At 38.0% G+C, this 22,529-nt stretch overlaps 1 protein-coding gene across 2 annotated transcripts; it reads right to left on the bottom strand.

Annotated features, from left to right (window-relative positions):
* Nucleotides 1–7,930: 7,930 nt before the first annotated feature.
* On the bottom strand, nucleotides 7,931–19,855 carry orai2 (ORAI calcium release-activated calcium modulator 2). 2 transcript variants are annotated; one of them, XM_044370790.1, is made up of 3 exons: nucleotides 19,683–19,855; nucleotides 11,361–11,596; nucleotides 7,931–10,185 (listed from the first exon to the last, which is right to left on the bottom strand). In XM_044370790.1, exons 2-3 carry the CDS (start codon nucleotides 11,589–11,591, stop codon nucleotides 9,598–9,600), a joined length of 819 nt encoding a protein of 272 aa, XP_044226725.1. In that variant the 5' UTR covers nucleotides 11,592–11,596; nucleotides 19,683–19,855; the 3' UTR covers nucleotides 7,931–9,597. The 2 variants fall into 2 exon arrangements, with proteins under 2 accessions (XP_044226725.1, XP_044226724.1); XM_044370789.1 differs by having other exon boundaries at nucleotides 19,484–19,850.
* Nucleotides 19,856–22,529: the final 2,674 nt, after the last annotated feature.

Raw genomic sequence — 22,529 nt, 5'->3', positions numbered from 1 at the left:
AAACTGCCAAAACACCAAATGCTCATTAACAGATTTCTGTCTTGTTCTGTTTTGAGAACACACACACACACACACACACACACACACACACACACACACACACACACACACAGCGTGATGATGATGAACATCTTCGTTCAGCAGTATTTTAGAGGAGCTTTCGGGCAGGGAAGCCAAACGAGCTGTTCAGTTGCCTTACTGTGTGACGCTAGTCCTTCAACTGCATGCTGACTTTTACTTTTTCTTGCGTTTTTTTCTTTTTTCTTTGTTGTTGTTGTTGTTGTTGTTGTTGTTGCCTTTATTGGTAGATGCACACCAAGTCAGTCAGTTTCATTAGTTTTGATGTTTTTTTTTTTTGTTTTTTTTTTTTTTTGCACAATGAATAGATTTCACATCGTAATGCTCAACATTTGCACCGATCACGACAGTTTTTGACCTTTTTATTGTAACAACTTTCAGAGTAACAATATAACAGAAGTATTGTCTAACATCGTCTTCTTTTCTTCTGTTTCATCCGGTTATTTTTTTGTTTTGTTTTGTTTTTTTCAGAAAGTGTGTCAGTTGTATTTCAAGTTTGCTGTCTTTTTGAAACAAGTTTTGTATAAGATTACATTTAAAAATGGGTCAATAGCAGGATTTTCTGCACCGTTATCTATGGAAGTTCAGATCGGCTAAAGTTGCTCATCATCATTTAGGTTTATTATCTCCAGATCATAACTTAATTATGCAATAACCTTGAGACAACTGATGTGTTTTTTTTTTATTTTGGGTTTTTTTTTTCTCCCAATTTAGAAATGTCCAGTTCCTTAAAGACTTCTAAAGGCCTCAGTATGCTTCAAATGTATGTCGTGCCATGTGACCACATCTACAGACTAAAGTGTTTATACTTGTTGGAAGTGGACAAATTACTAGATGAGGTGCAAAAAGCTGACCATCATTTCCATTTCCACCTTCTGGCTGCATCCCACTGCCTCCCTGATCTCATCCTTTTAAGAAGTGGATGTTTGTTTTTTTGTCTCAGTGAATCTTAAAAATGGGTAAACACCCAGAAGTCTCCTCTTCACAGTGTTTCACTCGACTGTAGACAAAAAAAAAAGTGATAGAAGTAGTTGTATAGAGGATGAACAGTTTTTTTTTTTAAAGTGGAAATGATTCGTCTGTTTCTGAAATTCATAAAAATTCTGCTATCGGAGGGAATTTCAGACGCTGTTTAAGCACTTTGAAGCATATTGATGTCTTTACTCTGACCTGAGTTGACTTTATCCGCTGGTGCCCTGACCGACCAGTTGGGAGTCACTAGTGCAGCAAAAAAAACCAACATGATCCCTCACTGGCTTCCCACGCACAAACATGGGACAGTTTTATAATGTTTGTTGTTTTTTTTTTAAGCCCACACTCTCAAATAATGATGAAATTCAAATGTTATCTTTTTTTTTTCTTTCCATGTGATGTCACCGTCAACGTCTCATCAACTCAGGATTTTAAAAAAAAACAAACAACTGAAGCCAAGTCATGTGATTTAGAAATACGCCCTCATACAACAGATAGTCAACATCAGCACTCCTTACATTTTGTTGAACATTCCCCAGTCGGCACCAGTTGGCAAACAAAAGATCAACGATAATGCTACGTTTATTTAGTTTTATCTCTGTTATTCTTTTAGCTTACAGTTATCTCTGTTTTTTTTTTTTAGCACAAAGGGCATTGGGGAACTTGTGCTGTTATTGACAAGAGCAAGAATATATGAACTTTGCAAATCATTCAGTTTTTCATTTTTTTGCTTCTGACAGACTCGACCGACTAATTATCAGTTGTATCGTAGTCTTTGAGTTGTACATTTCCTCATAAAAGCCTTAGAATCACACACATTGATTAGTCAAATGGGGAAATTGGACTGTTTATTTTTTTGTTTTTTTTTAAAAAACCCATAAATAACATAAAATTCTGTAATGTATGGAAGCCTGTAGAGGACTATATAAAAATGATAATAGAAACTTGAGAATGAAAATGTAATTCCACCATAGTGTTATGATTTTCCCAAGTTTACATAATCATTTTAATATCGTCCCTCGCAGGCTTCCGTAGGAATGTTTAATATCTTACAAATTGAGTAAAAGTTTCATTTTTTCTTTGCAAAAATGTCTCCTCACAAATGTTCCTTTAAGTTAAAATGAGATTTCAGTCTGTGAGACATCGTGAAAACATACGTGAACCGGTTACTTAAATTGTAAGATATCAAAACAAAGCTGTGAATCTGATTTAATTTCTTCTTTTTTTTTGTTTTTTTTTGAGATTTTATGAAACAAAAACAACCCCCTGTGTAATTCACAGTTCCAGGATGACGGAGGACGGCCTGTATTATCTGTACCTGTATCCGTACTGAGGCCATGTATATGGATTAATGTGTTTATTGTGGCTTTTGAAGGTCTTGAAGATGTAGTATATATGTAGCTTATGCATGTAAAGTAAAGGGGAAGTAAACACCACATAGCTGCCAGATGCTGGTAAACACGGTTTGCGTCCTTTTCGAGACACGTTAGCGGATTAACCGGCGTCGTTTAGAGATTCTCTTTTATTCCAAAATGTTGAAGGAAGCTCCAGTAAATCTTGGATGCAGCAGCCAGGCTGTGACTTTTACAAAGCATTGAATGTGCACTGTCTGCTCTCTGCTGGCCTAAAAAGAAAAGTGCAGGCAGACTGAAAAAAAAAAAACAGTTTTGGGGATATAAAGTCGGGGAAAATATTATGCATAAAGAGCATCATTCTAGTTTTTGAAGGGGGAAGAGGATATAAAACATATTAGTTCACTTCTATTTTCCAGGTTTTTGATTTTGTAATTTTTGCAGATATAGAAATGAGACTTTAACAAAAAAAAAAAATATCATTTGAACATCATCTCCAGTACAAAGCCAAACAATGGAGTCTTGTTACCTACTAAACGTGCTGCCATGGAGTGTTTGTCTCCTAGACTGAAATTTGTTTCTCCCACATGTTTTTCTGTTGTGTTCAGGACTCTGTAGACATTAAATTTTACTTGGTTGGAACTTTGAGAGTGTTTTTATACATTTCACTGTTCACATAAAATATGAAACATTAAGCTAGAAACCTCCATCAATGAATATGCTGTAATCACATATAGGCTGGTTGTTACTGGTCATAAACTTAAACAAACTGGAGTATTAAGTTGTTCCTATCATTGTTTTAGATTTGACACAATGGATAATATAACAAGCTTTTAAAATACAACACATTGTTAAAGATGAAACCAGTGGTTTGTGTGTAGTCGGGGTCACATTTCACATGTCTATGAGTTGTTAACAGCTCCACCAAATAGTGATTTTTCCCTCTAAACTTCTCACATGCTTTCATTTCAATAAATGTTCAAATGATCCAATATTTCAGCAAAAATCAAAGATTAGAGAAAAAGTCCAAAAACTGAAAACAGATTTGTGTATCAGAACTTTGTTTTTTCTTCTTTCCTCTCCCATTAATCATCTCATGACCCCTCAGATTTATCTGCTGACCCTTTGGAGGGGCCCCGACCCCTAGGTTGGGAACCACTGGACTAAACTAGCTAACTGTATATAAAGTAGTGTAAACTAGCTCCACCTCCAGCAGCTACAACAGTAACATGCTGCTCTAACACTGATGCTTCACTATTAATAATCTAATGATGTCATATATAATAATATATCAGTCAGAGGGACCAAACCACTACTTTTACTGCAATACTTTAACTACATCAAGCTCATAATACTTATGTACTTTTACTGCAATACTTTAACTACATCAAGCTCATAATACTTATGTACTTTTACTGCAATACTTTAACTACATCAAGCTCATAATACTTATGTATTTTTACTGCAATACTTTAACTACATCAAGCTCATAATACTTATGTATTTTTACTGCAATACTTTAACTACATCAAGCTCATAATACTTATGTACTTTTACTGCAATACTTTAACTACATCAAGCTCATAATACTTATGTATTTTTACTGCAATACTTTAACTACATCAAGCTCATAATACTTATGTATTTTTACTGCAATACTTTAACTACATCAAGCTCATAATACTTATGTATTTTTACTGCAATACTTTAACTACATCAAGCTCATAATACTTATGTACTTTTACTGCAATACTTTAACTACATCAAGCTCATAATACTTATGTACTTTTACTGCAATACTTTAACTACATCAAGCTCATAATACTTATGTACTTTTACTGCAATACTTTAACTACATCAAGCTCATAATACTTATGTACTTTTACTGCAATACTTTAACTACATCAAGCTCATAATACTTATGTACTTTTACTTAAGTGGGATTTTTCATGCAGGACTTCTACTTGTAATGGAGTATTTTGCATTGCTGTATTACTACTTTTACTGAAGGATCAGAATACTTCTTCCACTACTGAAGTTTGCTATAACTGCCTCTTATTGCTAACAGCTTACACTGCAACATTCAGTCAGTGCTTTCCTTATTACACTTCCCACTGTGACTTTCAACAACCACATGATACTTTTCCTTTTTGGGAAAGTGTGGAAGGTGCATCTCACTCAAACACATCACAGCGTTAATAGTACAAAGTTTGGCCAGTTAGGGCTGCATTCACACCAGTAAGTGTCCCATAGTGTTTTGACATTACAATTTGTGTTTTGTCAAGAAGATCTGTATGAAACAGAGTAAACAAAAATGAGAGCTTCCATCATTTGGGACTCTTTCAAGATGAGCTTGACAGACTAGCAGTCAATCCACAGATGGTGCTAAATGTCACCGTCAGTATTGTTGCGTGTGTGTGTGATTTGGCCCTTATTTACAAGAATAAGAAAGCTGCAATGTGGTGGTGTTTCAACCTCGGTGCAACTTTTGCAGACTGTGAAAAGTGACTTAAATATGAACGTGTAATATATGTATCACTAGATTAAACTCTTGTATGTCCATCATTGTGTTCATTTCCAAAAAGATCTAGATACAACATACAGCTGAAAGCTTTAAAGATGTAGTGTCTTCCTGCTAGGGGTGTGCCCGAAAACAAATGCGCTATTCAGCAAAGCACAAATAGTGGGTTTTTTACAAATATTTGTTTCATACAAATATTTTAAAAATGATTTGCTTTCAGGATGAAAAAAGCCCCCCATGTTAAATACCAGGACGCAGGTTGGTTACATCGCTATCTCAGTGTCTCTCCTCTGCTCCGCTGTTGCGTCTATCAGTAGGTCTCAGTGAGGGGAGTCACATCCACCTGCTACATGACGCACATTTCATAATTTGCACATCACTCCCGCAGTTGGGGGTGTTTCCCTTTGGAGCACTTCCCATGTGTCAGTAGTTCAGCTTTATCTCTGGGACTCTCCCTAACCTGTTGTTCCCCTTCTCCTTTCCACGAAGTTAGGTTGTAGAAAATAGGCAATAAATGAAAAGTGCAAAGCAAGAATCACCTTTGAAGTTCTTCCCTACACATTAAATGGTGTGCTGTCTCTGTGTTATGGGTGTATAAATAGGTAGAGGTCTGTCTGCGATTTGGCGATGAGTAAAGTTTTAGCTCAGTAGTCAGCGCAGTCGTCTATGATCTGGGAGACTCCAGTTTGAGACCTGGTGTGGGGACCTCCTGTATAAGTTAGTTTATTCATGAACACTTAAATTTTCTAAAATTAAAAGCATAATAAAAAACAAAAACAGGATTTTAAAGCCTCTTTCCACTTTTATTCAAATACAAATACAAATAATTTTGCTGCCTCAACAAATACAGATACAAATACAAATACTGGGCTCTCTGCACATCACTACTTCCTACCTTCAAAGCAGCCTGGCAGTGTAATCCCTGTATATTTTATATTCAGATTCATAAATTTCATCTTAGAGTCTGGAAAATTTATCTTTCAGTTTTCTGACATTGGAGACATTCGAGAAAACAATCATGAACTGATAATGAAAACAACTGTTTGCCATAGCCCCAAAACATTTTATTAATTTGAATTTTGCATATTTTATTCGATTTTGTGCACTTTAATGATCTCCTGAAGAAGGTGAAGTTACTGCTGTCACAAGAATCTTGCAGCTCTCTGAGAGAAAATGTGTAAATATTTGCAGACTGTATTTATTTTAATGTGTGTGTGTGTGGTGGAGAGGTTTCCCAGCCGGGTGAACGGGACTGAGACATGCAGTCTCTTAAGGAAAAGCATCGTGACAACAGCTCCACAAATGGACAGTTTCACCAGGAGGACACACACATGCAGTTCACACACACATATTAAAATAGACAGTGCAATAATTTAGAAATAAAACTACAAAAAGCAAAAAAAAGAGAAAAGGGGAGTGATACTATTAGGAGTAGCCAAAACATTGAGTAAAAAAAGAAGGAAGAATGAATATGAAGGTGTAAAAAAAAAAAAGTGTGAGTCAAAGTGCCTTCGAACAAGCCTCAGCAACTGGATCAAAGCAAACCGAGGTAAGGAGAGAGCCTGTTTATCTTGGGTTGAACAGCTTTTAAGTTATGGCATTCTTCTCTCTTGTGATCTCCTCGTTGTGACGTGCGTACGTGCTGCAAACTGCATTCACGTCCCACCATCTTTTCCCCAAAATACGAGCCGTCTCTGTTCTTTCGATTGTTACAGGAGATCCTGACTCAGGATCCGCACCGTCCGAGCCTGCTGGAAAAATATTCAGAAAATGACACCGAGGTTTAATTTTCTCATTTTTTTGTCTGTAAATGGAAAGCGTTACTCGTCCTTCAACAGATTGGATTACTTGTTCTCTGAATCCTGGACAGGATCATGTTTCTCTGACAACACAGTGGAATAATAAAAGTTTATTTTGCCTCTTAGGTGGTGATGGACCGGCGCTGCTCTGCTGCCAAACAAACGTCTGTTTTTAAGTTGAGTTAATCATCTTTGACGATGATTAATTCTTTGTCTCCTCTCAGTCGCACCGACATCACATTTAATCAGACTCAGAGACTCAGAAATAAAAGCTGCTATCTCCACGTGTGGCTACGCTTCACGTTGTTAAAGGTCCACCAGTATGTCTTTAAAGCAATAGTCAGGTACTCGTATAAACACTGAAACATGTTTTTCATTCCTTCTGTTCATACTGAATCATTGGAAGATCTCCAAACGCACTTATAATATAAGTGATGGAGAACAAGATCCACAGTCCTTGTTTGGAGTAAAAATGCATTTAAAAGTTTATCTTAAGATAATAAAATGCTTCAGCTGTCTGAGTTAGTCAAATAAAGAGGATATTTTCCAGTTACTGTCTTTTTAGTGAAAAAAAATGTTTTCCTCTTCAGCTGCAGCGGAAAGATCGTAACAAAAAGAGGGAACGAGGCATTAAAAAGACATTTGATTCATTTGGAAGCTTCATATTAGCTTCAAATAAACTTTTAAATACACTTTTTCACTTACATTGAAAGTGCATTATGAAGGGATCTCTTAATGTGATTTGATTAATAATGTTCATTTGGGCACTTGACTATTATGAAAAATGATGACCCTATCCTTTAATCGTAGCCCTGACGAGAATTTCTCTGTCAAAGCAAAATATGGTATTAAAACAGATCATCACTTTTGGCAGAGGCTGAGAACAAAAAGCGGCTGTGACTGATTATAGACACACAAGAGACAATGTGAGCTTTTACTTTTTTTTTTTTTATTTATTTTGGAAGTCTGTTGCAAGCACAGGTCTCAACGACCTCTGTAGTATTCATTTAAGAAGCACAAGTCCACCAACATGAGACAGAGAAAAAAATATTCTGAGATATGACCCCCCCCCCCCCCCCCCCGGCACTCACTGCTGTACAACAACTAAACTAAAAGTGCACTTTTGTCTCTTTCTGAGAGGCAAGAAACAAACAACTGAGCAACACTCGTCACTCGTCTTATTTGGAATGTGATAAATGGTTGGTACATTTTCCAAGTAACTGCCGACACCGTATGTGTTGATTCTTTCTGCCCAATATTTGGCACATACAGTAAACTGGAGGTCACAAGATCATGCTGATTAAAATATGTACTCTGTGACTGTTCTGATGTCCGTCATCACTTTCATTACTCTTCATCAGACTCAATGTTTAAACTCGTTTGGTTTAAACTTTGTCACACTTCACGACATTCCCGGCAAAAGATCAGTCTGTGTTATGAGCAGTTCATAAAAGGCAATAATCCTGTAAGGCAGAACTATATTTGGACACGTTCATATTTAAGCACTTTGAGTATGCAGAGTTGACACCTTTTAAACAGGCTCCACAGGCTTCGTCAAAGACGATAAAAGCTATTCGAAGACGGAAAAATGACAAAATGTTTGAAGCTTGTTTGAGATTCTGGACGTTAAAAACACATCATCACTGACTTCCCTTCTGTTTTACAAGACTTCAACACTTTTTTTTTTTAAGACTTTAACAACAGAGCTTGTTGACTCTGGTGGTCATTTCTCACCTTTCTGCACCAAACATACGCAGACATAGTGTAGAAATTACCCTCAATCAGTCAGAATACAGTGAAATATACATCAAGTTGCTTGCAGTGTGATACACGACTCTCTTTACGATCAAAACAAGGAAGGTTGATTGTAAACAGTGAGACCTGCGTCATCATATGATAAATGCAACAGGGTTGGAGTTCGATAGCGCTTCATCGAATCTGAATCCAGTACTGAAGTCCGTTTGAATCCTTTATGAAACCATCAACATTTGTGACTAACTAGATTTAAACTGTAGTCAGCTATATCTCGAAAAAAAAAAAAAAAATTAAATAAGCTCCCTAAAGATATGAAATGTTGATTCCTTAAAACTTATTTTGGCACACGTTATAAATACCAGAGGTTCTGATTCAGAACAATTAAGTTTTAAGATTGTTGATATTTGGCTGCAGGTTTAAACTTTGAGATTCACTCGACTGACTCTGTTGGTTTTGTTGAACTGCAAAAAAAAAAAAAAAAAAAAAAAAAAAAACACAGTCCAATCCTGAGAAAGTGTTCAATGTCTAACAATCTTTGGCCGAGGAAACACACACACACACACACACACACACACACACACACACACACCAGCTTACAGAGGGCTAAATAACCAGACATTAGTTACTTGTTTCTGTGTTTTAACTAATTACTTAAGGTATATATCTGTATTAGTTTGCTGTTTCTTGTTGACATCTTTTCTGGCAAAAAGTGAAAGCCAGTGCCGGCTAAAAAAAAAAAAAAAAAAGGATTTTTCTACATTGCTATTTCCTAATAAGGAATGAGAGGAGAGAAAATATTCGATAAGAGATTTGTTAGCCTCTGAACCAGATTCAAAACGCTAACAACACCCAACCCTAAGCATGGCAAAACAAAAACAAAATGGCACACAGAACATTATAGCCCTTTTTCTGTACATCTTTCATTATCCTTCTAACAGGATTAACCCCAGACAAACACAGACAAGGTCACTACACAAAATCCTATGACATAACTTTATTTTAAGAATAAATTAGCAGTCTGACATATTTTGGCCTGTCTGTACTGCAAAGTGAGGAGCTTTTAAATCTCGCTGTCTACCAGTCCGAGCAAGGCATTAACAATGACCAGAACGAAATGTTATCACACAGTCTGGAGGCCTCTCTCCTGGCCGTCCAGCTGCACCTTAATCTTGTGCAGTTCCTCGATCTCCTGGTGGTGGCGCTCCGTCTTGTGGCGCACCAGAGAGCGGTAGAAGTGAATGGTGAACACCACGAAAATCACCCCCACCGGAACCATGATGATGGTGGAGGCCAGCGCCGCCTGCCAGCCGCTGTTCTGCGGCGAGGCAGAAGTCGTCGTAGGCTTCGCTGTGGCGGTGGCGGTCGTCGTGCCGCAAGGGTTCGCCTTTTTGGCTCCGCATGAGTCTACTGGCAGGAACTTGATCCAGCAGAGGAGCACTACCTCCGCTAGAAACAGCAGGATACCCAAAGCCGTGGAGAAGCCCCACGCCAGCTCGATGTAGTGGTGCATGCGCTCGTGGGGCGACTCGCTGACGGAGTTGAGGTTGTGGATGTTGCTGACGGCCTCCACGTTGGGCAGGATGCAGGTGCTGATCAGCAGGGCGAAGAGGTGCACGGCCACCAGCACGGTGGTGCACACGCTGAAGGCGATGAGGAGCACACGGGGGTAGCTGTACTGCATCTCCAGCTGCACCTCCACCATCGCCACCTGTGACCAACACAGATATGAATAACCAGGTTACTATACATTAGGGATGTGCAGAGGGCCCAGTATTTGTATTTGTATTTGTTAAGGCAGCAAAATTATTTGTATTTGAATAAAAGTGGAAAGAGGCTTAAAAATCCTGTTTTTGTTTTTATTACGCTTTTAATTTTTAGAAAATTAGCATGTGTCAGTGGCTCAGCTTTATCTCTGGGGAACACCCCCGACTGCAGGAGTGATGTCCAAATAAGGAAATGTGCGTCATGTAGCAGGTGGATGTGACTCCCCTTGTTGAGACCTGCTGATAGACTTAACAACAGAGCAGAGGAGAGAGACTGAGATAGCGATGTAACCGACTGCGTGCTGGTATTTGAAATGTTTTTTTTTTCTTCCCCAAAACAAATAATTTTTAAAATATTTGTATGAAACAAATATTCGTAAAAAACAAAACAAAAAACACTATTTGTGCTTTGCCAAAAAACGTATTTGGATTCAGGCACACCCCTACTATACATCTATGTATAGATCACACCACAATACTGTGCATGTAAATAAACTCCATTGGTTTTTTTAGCTCTTCTGATGTCCTGTGGTGATCTCAAAGCTTTATATGTGGATAACAGCACACTGGCTGCCAGTAATAGAGCTGCAAAATCGGAGGAAGTTATTTCGGGTGTCTGTGGGTTTTTGAAGTAGAAGACAATGTTAGATGATAAGAGAGATAGAGCACACTAGTACAAAAGATGAAAAACTGTGTTAGAAAATATCTGGTTCTAATATCTGGAAAGTCAAACAGTACATCTTTAAACATTCAGTTGTTTAAAAAAAAAAAAAAGTTAAATTTCAGATTCTGGGTCAATGTTTTGTTCCTCAACTTCAAACAGGAAACATTCTGAATTTGCTACCAGTCTGATTCATGTCTTTTTTCCCCATTGCAACAGTGGCTGAGGCTTTATGTTACCAGAAAACAGACTAAACATTAAGGTAACATCCTGTAAGCACAAACAGGATGCTAAAAACCAGTGCCTGCCCACAACTCGTTTACCATGTGATATGTTGGTCACTGTGGTAGAGCTGTGACGGTGATAAAATGAACTGAAACCACCAGCTGCCTGTTGAGCACCATACACAGAAGAAGCTGCGTTGCACTGAATCTAGTGAGAAAGGTGAATACGACTGACCATCGCAAAGCCGGAGAGCAGTGCGGAGGTCCTGCTGGAGGCCTTCAGCTTGGCCCGGCTCAGGTAGAGTTTCCTCCAGGACAAGGCCTGCACTGAGTGGTGGTTGGAGCTGACCAGCTCCAGGTAACTGCGCCTCACCCAGTCCCTATAGTCCATCCCCCCGCCATCTGGAGCCCGCTCTGACACCCCTGGAGCCGGAGAACCCATGGGTACGTTCAGCTCACTGCTCATGGCACCTGGTGGGTATAAAGGGGAGAGAGTTGGTTATGTCAGCTCTTTAACCATTAAACAGTCCGTTTCAGACATGACAATTTTACACATTGGTTGGTTTTATGTCTGAAAAAGCCTCCACAAGTCACTTTTATAGGTAAGAGATGTAAACGTGGTCTTACTAGTAACATTTCTGTAAACCTCCAACAGGTTTTTAATTGAATGCCGATATCGACACCAGAGGGAAATTTTTAGGGCTGTAGTCAACCGTGGAAAATCTTGGTTGCAGGGTTGATGTAACGGGACAGAGTCCCACATTTCTCCGTTCTCTATTTTTCTGTTTTGTGTCTTCAGGTTATGCTAACCCATTGTTGCTAACTTTGGAGCTAACCCCCTTCACTTTTCCTGCACTTGGTGAAACAACAGACTTGACTTTTTAGCATTTATTAACTGTTACACTGGAGTCTGTACCAGGGGTGTGCCCGAATACAAATATGTTATTCGGCAAAGCACAAATAGTGGGGGTTTTTCACAAATATTTGTTTAATACAAATATTTTAAAAATTATTTGTTTTCGTGAAGGAAAAAAAAAAACATGTCAAATACCAGCGTGCAGGTCAGTTACATCGCTATCTCAGTGTCTCTCCTCTGCTCAGCTGTTACATCTATCAGCAGGTCTCAACGAGGGGAGTCACATCCACCTGCTACATGACGCACATTTCCTAATTTGGACATCACTCCCGCAGTTGGGGGTGTTCCCCAGAGATAAAGCTGAGCTACTGGCACATGCTAATTTTCTAAAGTTAAAAGCGTAATGAAAACAAAAAAAAGGATTTTTTAAGCCTCTTTCCACTTTAACATAAATACAAATAATTTTGCTGCCTCAACTAATACAGATACAGATACAAATACTGGGCTCTCTGCACATCCCTAGTCTGCGCTGTACATTTACTGCCAGACTGACAACTGTCACTTTCCTGCGGCTCACTCTTTTCCCACTGGCTACGCCAACAGACTACGCACTTCCGTATTCCTTAACGGAGTTACGCTACCAATAGTTTCCCAGGCAACGACACAGAGGTTGACTCACATACCTGAACAGCGCTGCACATAGACTTCCAAACGCTATTGATTTCCGAATGAATGGATATTTGGCGTTATTTTTGACATTAAAAATTATTTTTTTGGCCTGGCGGGAGGTTCTTGTTGTTATAATTATAGGAGAAACACTGATTCAGTAAACGTTGAGAACAGTTAGACCCAGCAGTCTCCATTAGGTTGGGCGAGTTCAAAGATGTGAAAACAATGGGGGTGTTTTGAATATTTGTTAGTCTGTCCCTCCCACTGCAGGAAATAATGGATTAATCCTAGAAGGCTGCTGATGTAGCACTTTGTTCCTTATGAAAGTAAGACGGCGATTATTTGACCAATGAGAATTTGGTCGGACGAGAGCATATCGACCAACTAATCGACCAGTCGACCAGGAGACTACAGCCCTAGAAATGTTCACATTCAGCTACTGGAAGTGGAAAGTTTCTCTGTGTTTACTGGAAAAATCGGAGTTTAAGGTGTTTACCCTACCAGCATGATTTGTGACATCACAACTAGTTTTGAGCCAATCGGTGCGCACATACAGTGAGAATGGACTCACTTAATTTTTATTTCTTATGAACAAAGAAAATAAAATCAGTTTAATAAATAAAGTCTACAAAAAAAGATCTTTTACCCCTTGTGATGAGGGTAAAAAAATATGAATTAAACGGGAGTGCCACATTAATGTGACTGTTAATGCTAGCGTATTGTGATAGATTACATCTTAGGCTGCATAATTCTCTAATACACGATGAAACTGTGATTCACTGTGAGAAGCAGGGAAAGCACAACGGTCATTAATTTAGGCTTCGACAGCAAAATAAGTTTTAAAACACATCACTGAGCACACAATACCGAGCCGTTGCAGCTCTTTCTGTAACATTCCTGTCATGTCGAATTAAAGCCGTTACAGAACATTTATGTGATTGAATGTTTATTTTTTTGGGAGACAAGAACATAGCGTGGATCAGTGCCACATACCACAGCATTTATTGCCAAAACTGGTCGTCTCTAGATGTGCCTCTCTGCAAATGCACACGCAACTCAACAGAGAAAAAGAAAACAAACAAAATTTGTAAAATTCTCCAATTTATGATCCATTTGGTGTCAGTGAGAAGATCGATATATTGATCCTCCAAAACAGAGAGGGTTTTTACAAAAAAGTGCAACCTCACAATTCCCCACAAACACGACATGAGTCATGTTTTTGGACACTCTTGCATTGGGGCCTTCAGGATATTTCATTCTGAATATACAATTACGGATATTATCGTTATCAGTGCTGACACTCTAAGCGTGAGAAATAATAAGTTGGTAATAACTTTGAAAATTGATGGATCATTTAATTCATTTGTCGAGCAAAAAGGCCAAACGTTTGTCACACAGAACTTCTCATATGTGAGAATATGCTGCTTGTTTTTGTTTTATAATCACTGTAAACTGTAATCTTTAGGTTTTAGTGTTGATTGTGATTTCATTACAATAACCCTTAAAGAAAACAATGATTTCAAATTGACCTTCTGCATTGTGGACGCTGATTTTACCAACTACACTAAAAATTACCTAAAAATTTTAATTTTCCCCAAAAGTTATCACATATTTTTACTAACAAAACATACACTAACCTTTACATTATACTCCTCCAACCCTTTTCTGATGTATAACACTTGATGCAACATCACTGCAACTGTCTTTCTACGTTAAACAATAACTCTGCCCAGACTGAACCTTTTGCAGGGTATGACGTCCGTCTGTCACAATAATGTTTTGTTCGAGTACGCTGTTGGCAAAAAAAAAAAAGTTTGAAGTGTTGTAAAGAGCAGTAGCTTCTCACCGCATGAGTGGGAGACGTGAGAGCCGGAGGGGAAACAGGAAAGAACTATTATGAGTAAAAATAAAGCAAGAAAACAAATAAGGGGGGAGTATTAAAAATAAACCAGCAACTCTACTGTTTCCTCACAATATTGTTTGTAGCTAAAAGATTAGAACATACTTTCAATTTTTTTTTTTTTAAATGTCAAGATCATCAAGCACGCTCCATAAAACTTTCAGAATAAAGAAATGTTACTGACTTGTTGTTTCTCATCTGTTGTCTTGACACTGATGCTCTGCACATTGTAATATATATTATATTGTATTGATTGATCTAGTTGACCTTTCCAGTCAATAAAAGAACAAATTAACAGCTGTAGAGCTTGATCTGCACCAGATATTAAAGACAAAAACTGGGGTCTATGCCAAGTCATTACGGGAGGTTAATGTCAGCTGAACGGCACAGAAAATGCAAGCAGTAGCATTCATTTGCGTACTGTTTTATTGTTTGATGACCCTTTTAATGCAAAATACGACACTGATTTACTGATTTTATATAATGAACAAGCACAGTAGTTGTTTTCATTGCATGCAACATGAGATTTTGAGCTCAAAACATTTGGAGTAAAACATTTTGCACTCTGTTGTTTTTCATGGTTTTGGCCTTTTAGCTCTTGTAGAGGGAAACTGTGTTAAGAGCTCCAACAGTTAGCCTAGTTAATCAACAGATAATTACTCACCGACAATTTTGATAATTGAATAAATCACTTTAGTCTTTTTTTTTTTTAAAGGCAAAATGCCAAAATAATTTGCTGGTTGCAGCTTCTCAAATGTGATGAATTTAAGCTTTTTTTTGTGACATGTATGATAGTAAACTGATCTTTTTAGATTGTTCTGGACTGTTGAAGACATCGTTACGACTCTAAGAAATGATAAAAAGCATTTTTCACCATTTACTGACATTTTATGGACAGAACGATTCATCGAGAAAAAATAATCATCAGATTAATCGATAATGAAAATGATCATTAGTTGCAGCCCTGATTGTGTCCTTCCAGCTGTCAGCTTGAGGAGGCTCTTTCCTGTTTTAACATGATAACGCACCCGAGCGAGAAAGCCGGGTCCAAATGGTTTTACGGTTTTGGGGTGAAGGAACTTTAATTACCTGCACAGAGTCCTGACCTAAACCCCATCCAACATGTTTGGGATGAACTGGAACACTGACTTGCAGCCAGGTTTCATCACCAAACATCAGTTTCCAACCTCACTAATGCTCGTGTGGCTGAATGGAAGCAAATCTCTGCAGCCAGGTTACAAAATCTAATGGAAAGCCTTGCTAGAAGATAGAATATCAATGCTTATTGATTTGAAACGACATGATCAACAATCTGCCGAGAATATTCAATAATGTGGGTGTCCATAATACACTTTTGGCCATATAATCACAGATACTGTATGTGAAGTGGTGGAAGAAGTACTCAGATCCTTTACTTAAGTAAAAGTTGAAATACTTCAATGTAAAATTACTCCATTACAAGTAAAGGTCCTGCATGAAAAATCACACTTAAGTGAAAGTATTGAAGTATTTACCAGGTAAATTTACTTAAAAGTATTAAAAGTAAGTGCTTGTTTTGCAGAAAATCGGGTACAGTACGTTATTAATTGGTGGTGTAATAGAATGTAGTTGATCTGTGACCCGTATGGATCGGATTAACTGCAAAACTTAATGTCTCGTTTAAGACAAAATAAACAAACTGCTGTAAGTACAAGTAATGAACAGACAGCGCGTCGCTAACAGGGATTTCAAAGAGCAAACCAGCATCTAAAAGGTCCGAAGTGACATCTGCAGGTATGTTTACACCATAGACTGTATAAAAATATGGACGTAGTTACCGTGACGTCACCCGTTGGTTTCTGAAGAGCGGTTTTGAACATGGATGTATTAAAAGAGCTGGATACCAGACTAAAAATGGCGCCCATTCAGTCCTGAAGGAATTACTCGCCTGGCGCATACGCCAAAAGTTTCTAGCTTCCGGGTTTGCTTCCGCATTGTGCGGCCCACTGAATATGCGCAGTAGTGTTTCCCTCGCTGGCCCCGCCCACGAGCTCCCGCTCGGCCCATAGACTTTACATTGTGATGATGTCACAGAGTTTTAAATTGCTTTTCTCAGCTCGAGGAAAGTTTTACAAACATAAAACCTCCATGGATCAAAAGTTCATGATAGAAAGAGTCATAATAGATGTTGTTTGCAGTTTGAGGTGTCTTGTCAACAGTTTTACAGACGTCTCTTTTACAATGGTGGTCTATGGGGAAAATCCTTTTTGGGCCGCAGGGGGGATTTTTTGCTGCAGTACCGCGAGTGGCCACTGGGAAAATTATATTTTATTATACATCCATGGTTTTGAAGCTCAAAGCGAGCTGCTCCGACCGTCGCCATCTTGGCAGTGCATGACGCTGCCTAACTCCCAGCCAATCAAAAATGGGCAAAGAGGCGGGCCGAATGGTGGAAACAAGCCACCTAGCGGCTTGCAGACCTGTCACTCAAAGCAGCCATGTCCTTCATTATACATAACTTTACGGCTTAATAAAATTTAAACGGGATTATAAAAAAAATTCACCCTCCGTACCGTTGTCGTGAAAGAGGAAATTAACTATAGAGACCAAAACCGTTGTTTGTACCAGGCTGTAAACATGTTTATTTCTGCTGTAAAGTTGGGCATTTTAACATGGGGGTCTATGGGGATTGACTCACTTTTGTAGCCTCAAGTGGTCGTTCAAGGAACTGCAGTTTTTGGCACTTCTGCATTGGCTTCATTTTTCAACCCCGGAGGTTGCAGCTGAGCAGCTAATTAGCTGTCCGACGTTAACGGTGCACAGTTCATGTTTGTAAGTTATCATCAAGTTTTGATGATGTGGACACAGGCTGTTGTTTCATTCACGACCATGTTTAAAAGGAGGAAGGTATCAGGCTTCATATTGCAATTTAATTTAATTTAACAACTGAGCATTGAATATTTTATATATTTTAAGATTTTATTTAAAACATTAGACATCTTGAATGTTATTTTCATTAAGAACATGGGCAAAAGGGTTAGTGTTTTACACAATATATGGAAAGCAAAGTTTTATTTGTCCCCCCGCCCTTTTTTTTTTTTTTTTTTTTTTGCTGATCAGAAAAATGATCCAATCTGTGACTCAAATCCATGATATGATCCGAACCGTGAGTTTCGTGATCCGTTGCTCCCCTTTTATTAATATTGATGAATCAGTGCATAAGCAGCATTTTATTGTTATTATTTGATCTTCAGGACTTTATGAGTCATAAGATAAATCTGAGCGACTGTGAGATGATAATTTATGTAGGAAATAATAAAAAACAAAGTTCTGATACAAACATTTGGATTCATTTTCTAGAGCTTTTCTCTCATCTTTGTGTTTTTTGTGAAATATTGGAGTTTTACCTTGTTTGGGTTTTATTTATTTGAAAAAGTTTTGAGAAACTAACAACTCACAAACATCTGAAACATCAGAAAGAGACACAACTAAACACTGATTTTATGTGACATTTGGGGACCGCTGGTTTAATCTTAAATAACACAGTGAAATTTGGAAGCTCATGTTATTTCAGGTCAAATCTTCATTTGAAAAGTAACTAAAGCTGTCAGATAAATGTAGTGGAGTAGAAAGTATAAAGTAGCATCAAATGGAAATATTCAAGTAAAGTACAAGTACCTCAAAACTTTCCAACACTGTATATGTATCTATGCGAATGAGGTTTTGACATTTCCGTTCAGCCACACTCTCTGTTCACATCCACTAACAGCAACACGTTGTGCAAATACAAACCACCGGGTTTCCGAGTTTGTACAAGCTTGCAGATTACTATCACAGAAGTACAGAAGACAGTTTTTATTCCACTGCGGTTAACCTTGACTATAAGGAATGTATTAGAATAGCTTTCAAAGTAAACTGGATGCATCAAATTGGACAATGGTGGTCCCTAATGAAAAAGGATTTTCATCTTTTCCAATAGAACCCTTTAGGATTTCCAAACATTTTTAAAAATCAAATAGGAAAGTTTTGGTTCTTTTAGGATTTTCTCAGTCCTAGAAATCTGTTTTTTTTTTTTTATTTCTTCTACCAGTTCCATTAAAGTCTCTTAGGACTCCTGTACATTTCTAAAAACCCTTTAAGACTTTTTATCTACCTTATAAGAAAAATAATGTTTGGTTCTTGCAGGATTTCCAGTCTTATTGGAAATCTGTTTTTTTTTTTTGGTGTATTGGATCTTACATTTTAAACGTCTTAGAAGATGTCTATTTATTTATTTTTTGAATAAGAATGACAAATATGACTCTGATTCCTTGTTTAAAATCTGCAACTTTAATCCAAACTTGGTTCCAGTGATCAGAGTTAAAGATTTGAAGTGTCTCCACCTTTAATCGGATGCATGTGGTGGTTGTAGATGAATGTGAACCAACTTTAAGGGATTTTATCATAACTTCCATGGATGTGTATCTAAATAAGCAAAGTTTAAGTGATGAATTATCAAGTAAAAATGCATGACATTAAGTGGGGAGTTAGGCCCCCCCTCGAGACCCCCTGATCTTGCAGGACTAACAGGTCAGCAGAGGAGTGCATCTTTACGGCTTTGTGTATATTTAGAAAACGGGTAAGTTAGCAGGATCCGTTTACCGAGTTTAGCTAACTGAGAGCTAGATTAGTCTAACACGGTGCTGCAGTTATTTTACTAAACATTACTTTAAAACTGGAGGAGAACATGACTAACATTAATGCAAGATTACGGAGCAAAGTTAAGACTGAAATGCATCTCCATTTGCGGTCATAAACAGTGATAAAAGTGTTAAAATGATCAGATAACGTTAGTTAGACACCGACTCCTCCTCTAGCTAGCTAACTTAGTTAAGCTAGCAAACTATTCAACACGAAGGTTGTTCGTCTGTTATGCAGCTAGACGACTTTTTTTTTTTTTTTTAATTAATCTTACCTGTCTGCAGAAGTGAATAACTGATGCAAACTCCTGGAGGCTCGGTCTTCTTCTCTCCACGCTGTGTGAGTCAACGTTAAATGAACAGAGACTGAACCACTCCGAGCGTTTCGGTTGAAACAGCTTCCGCTTCTCGGTTGCAGCTATCAACAATACGCCGAGCCTCGAGTTGCACACCTCTCCGCCATATTTAGCGTACCTGGATGATGACTTTCCCTCCTGCCAGGTTGAGTTCACCGGGTATCTGTTGTCTCTGATCGGCCCGTTCCCGACCGGAGACCCGCAGATGGGCGAGGAAACCGAGGCTAGGATAAGGCTTCCGGTTGGGCGTGTTGCATTCAAAATCAAAGCACAAAACAGTCACATTAAAGGGCAGGTTCACACTTTTCAAGTCTGTCTTAAAACAACAGTCAGGAGCTAAAATGCGCATTCAGACAGGCTTTTCTTTTCTTCCTGTCATCATACTGAATATTAGAAGACCCCTTCATAATGCAAATACGTAAGACAAGACAAAATCCAAAAATGTATTTAAAAGTTTATCTGAAGCTAATATGAAGCTTCAATGTTAGAGTCTTTTTAGTGCCAAAGTCCCCGTTTTTGTCACTACTTCCTCTGCAGCTCAACAGGGAAACACAAAGAGGGAATTTGATACTAAAAAGACTGTAAATCTGTCAGATATCCACTTGATATGACTAACTCAGACTGCTGAAGCCTCATATAAACTTCACATCACTTGCACATCAAATACATTTTTGCATAAAATGACTGTGTGGACACACTGTGGCACTTTGGCCTCCATCATTTACATTGAAAGCACATTTTAATATCCAGTATGAACAGGAAACAACATTGTGAATCTATCCTTTAAGAAAAGTATAACATTAAATATGATTTTTGTGAATCATTTTGTGCACATTCATGTCATAATAATGTAAAATCCTATAATGTTAATTATTACTGCAGAGGCTGCATTATATATGGTGTAGCAGCCACTAAGCACTGCTTGAGGCCCATTTCATTGTTAATGCAAAAAAACATAAGGATAAAACACTCTAATCTGCAGTTCAGCACCACACAAATATTTCTACATGTACATATGACTAAGATGGATGGATAAGACACATTCCTCACCCAAGTGTTAGAGCACGAGATGTATGTCAAAACAGTCGTGCAGACACAAGAAGACTATCGCAGTGCCTACTGGGAATTGGTGATTTCAACTACTTATATGTGTCCTGATCCATAACAAAGATAAGGACAAGTGTTTGGGTGTGCCAGTTATTTCAGTCATTCAACAAAGATAACAGACAGTGGTCGCTGTCAAAATTGTTACTAATATGGCTTTTTTTTTAAAAAATCCCTAATTTGCTTGTCAAATTTGATTTAATAAGGCCATGCTTCTTCACTTAGACAGTCTGTTTGTCTATCATCTTTAACTCACCTGCAAAATGCCATTTCAGATGATATTCTTGAAAGAGTGGATGTAAAAAAAAAAAAAAAAAAAAAAAAAAAGGAGAGGACACGTCATTCACATCCAACAAGTCATTGTTAGATGAGGATATGTTCACAGATGCAGAGCGGAGAGAACTTAAGAACGGAGCTCTGTTGAACGCCGTATCCAAAACATCCTCAGGATATCGTGGGTCATGCTCCTGCCCCCCCGTGATGATAAGTGCAGCACTGTTTACATTTATGTGAACAGAATAGTGAACCATTAGCAACCATAACAGATGTGGTCTATGAAAAGTGCTGTAATATAATAATAGTAAGACCTTCCTCACATGTTGGGCTGCAGATGGAACAATAACACACACATGTCCTGACACTTAAGGACAGCTGTAGACATCATCAACAGCACCTCTTACCTCGGCCCTCGCACATCCTGCATGAGGTCAGTTATGAAAAACAGAGACTGATGGAAATCAAAACTTTATCTACCCTAATGTAGACCATGACTTTATAGTATTATTATCTTAATCTCAGTATAATTAGATCTTTGATGTGTATTTAAACTTGTCTAATGGTTAAGTACATTATTGTAGTACAGTATTATACACGTGGATAAAAGGGGCTTGTTTGAATTTGGGACAATTATGTATGTTGCCAACTAAAACCATGACACACACACACGACACATGGCATGAGCAGGTGAGTTGTTAAACACGAGCTTATTTCTCTGGTGTCCACTTTGGTTCAAGAAATGTCACCGCCAGCTGTGGACCGAATGGGTGTATGGAGGGGAGGGGAGGGGGAGCGGTCTGCAAGTGCTAATAGAATTACTCATGTCCAAATTTGTGACAGTGTAGAAAACAGTTACATCTGTTTAAATATAAGGCTGGAGTTATTCTATATATATATATATATATATTTATTTTTTTTAAATATTAACAAATCCCATTAAAAGAACTTACCTGGCTTCCTTCACCTGTTTGTTGGTTCCAACTGAAGATGTATATTTTTTAAAAACAGGTCACAATATATATAGTTTGTTCAAAAAAACAATTGGACACTAAAGTTTTAAGAAAATGTTACACAAAGTGATAGATGGGCGATAATTGTGGCAAACTGTGGTAAATATATGAGAGAGGCAAGGGGTAAAGTCACACAATATAATGTATTACATAGATATTATTACACAGCATCCACACTGTATAGGATGAAACTTATGTTGGAAATGCAAAGAGGAAACTGGAACCCTCCTCCACTGTATGCGGGAATGTGTTTTAATCAGACCTTTCTGGGCTCAGATTCTAATTAATTTAAGTAACTGGCTCGAAGCAGAAATCTCCTCAAGTCCAGAGCTCTGCTTACTGGGGGATAAATCTCAGTTACCCAATATGACCCTGTGGAACAGGTTTTGGGACTATATAAAGATAAATAATGACCCCCACTAGGATTCTGTTTTTTATTGTTGTTGTGGTGCCTCCCCCAAGTGGGATCTTGTGATGTATACCACAGTAATATACCTATATGAGATACGTGGAAGCATGTTGGGTATGTAATAAATGTACATACAGGTGTGAGAATGTGAGTTGCATATTCAGGC

This window comes from Thunnus albacares, chromosome 13 (genome assembly GCF_914725855.1).
Source record: "Thunnus albacares chromosome 13, fThuAlb1.1, whole genome shotgun sequence".
NCBI classification, from domain to species: domain Eukaryota; kingdom Metazoa; phylum Chordata; class Actinopteri; order Scombriformes; family Scombridae; genus Thunnus; species Thunnus albacares.
This window is presented reverse-complemented; position numbering and strand designations above follow the sequence as displayed.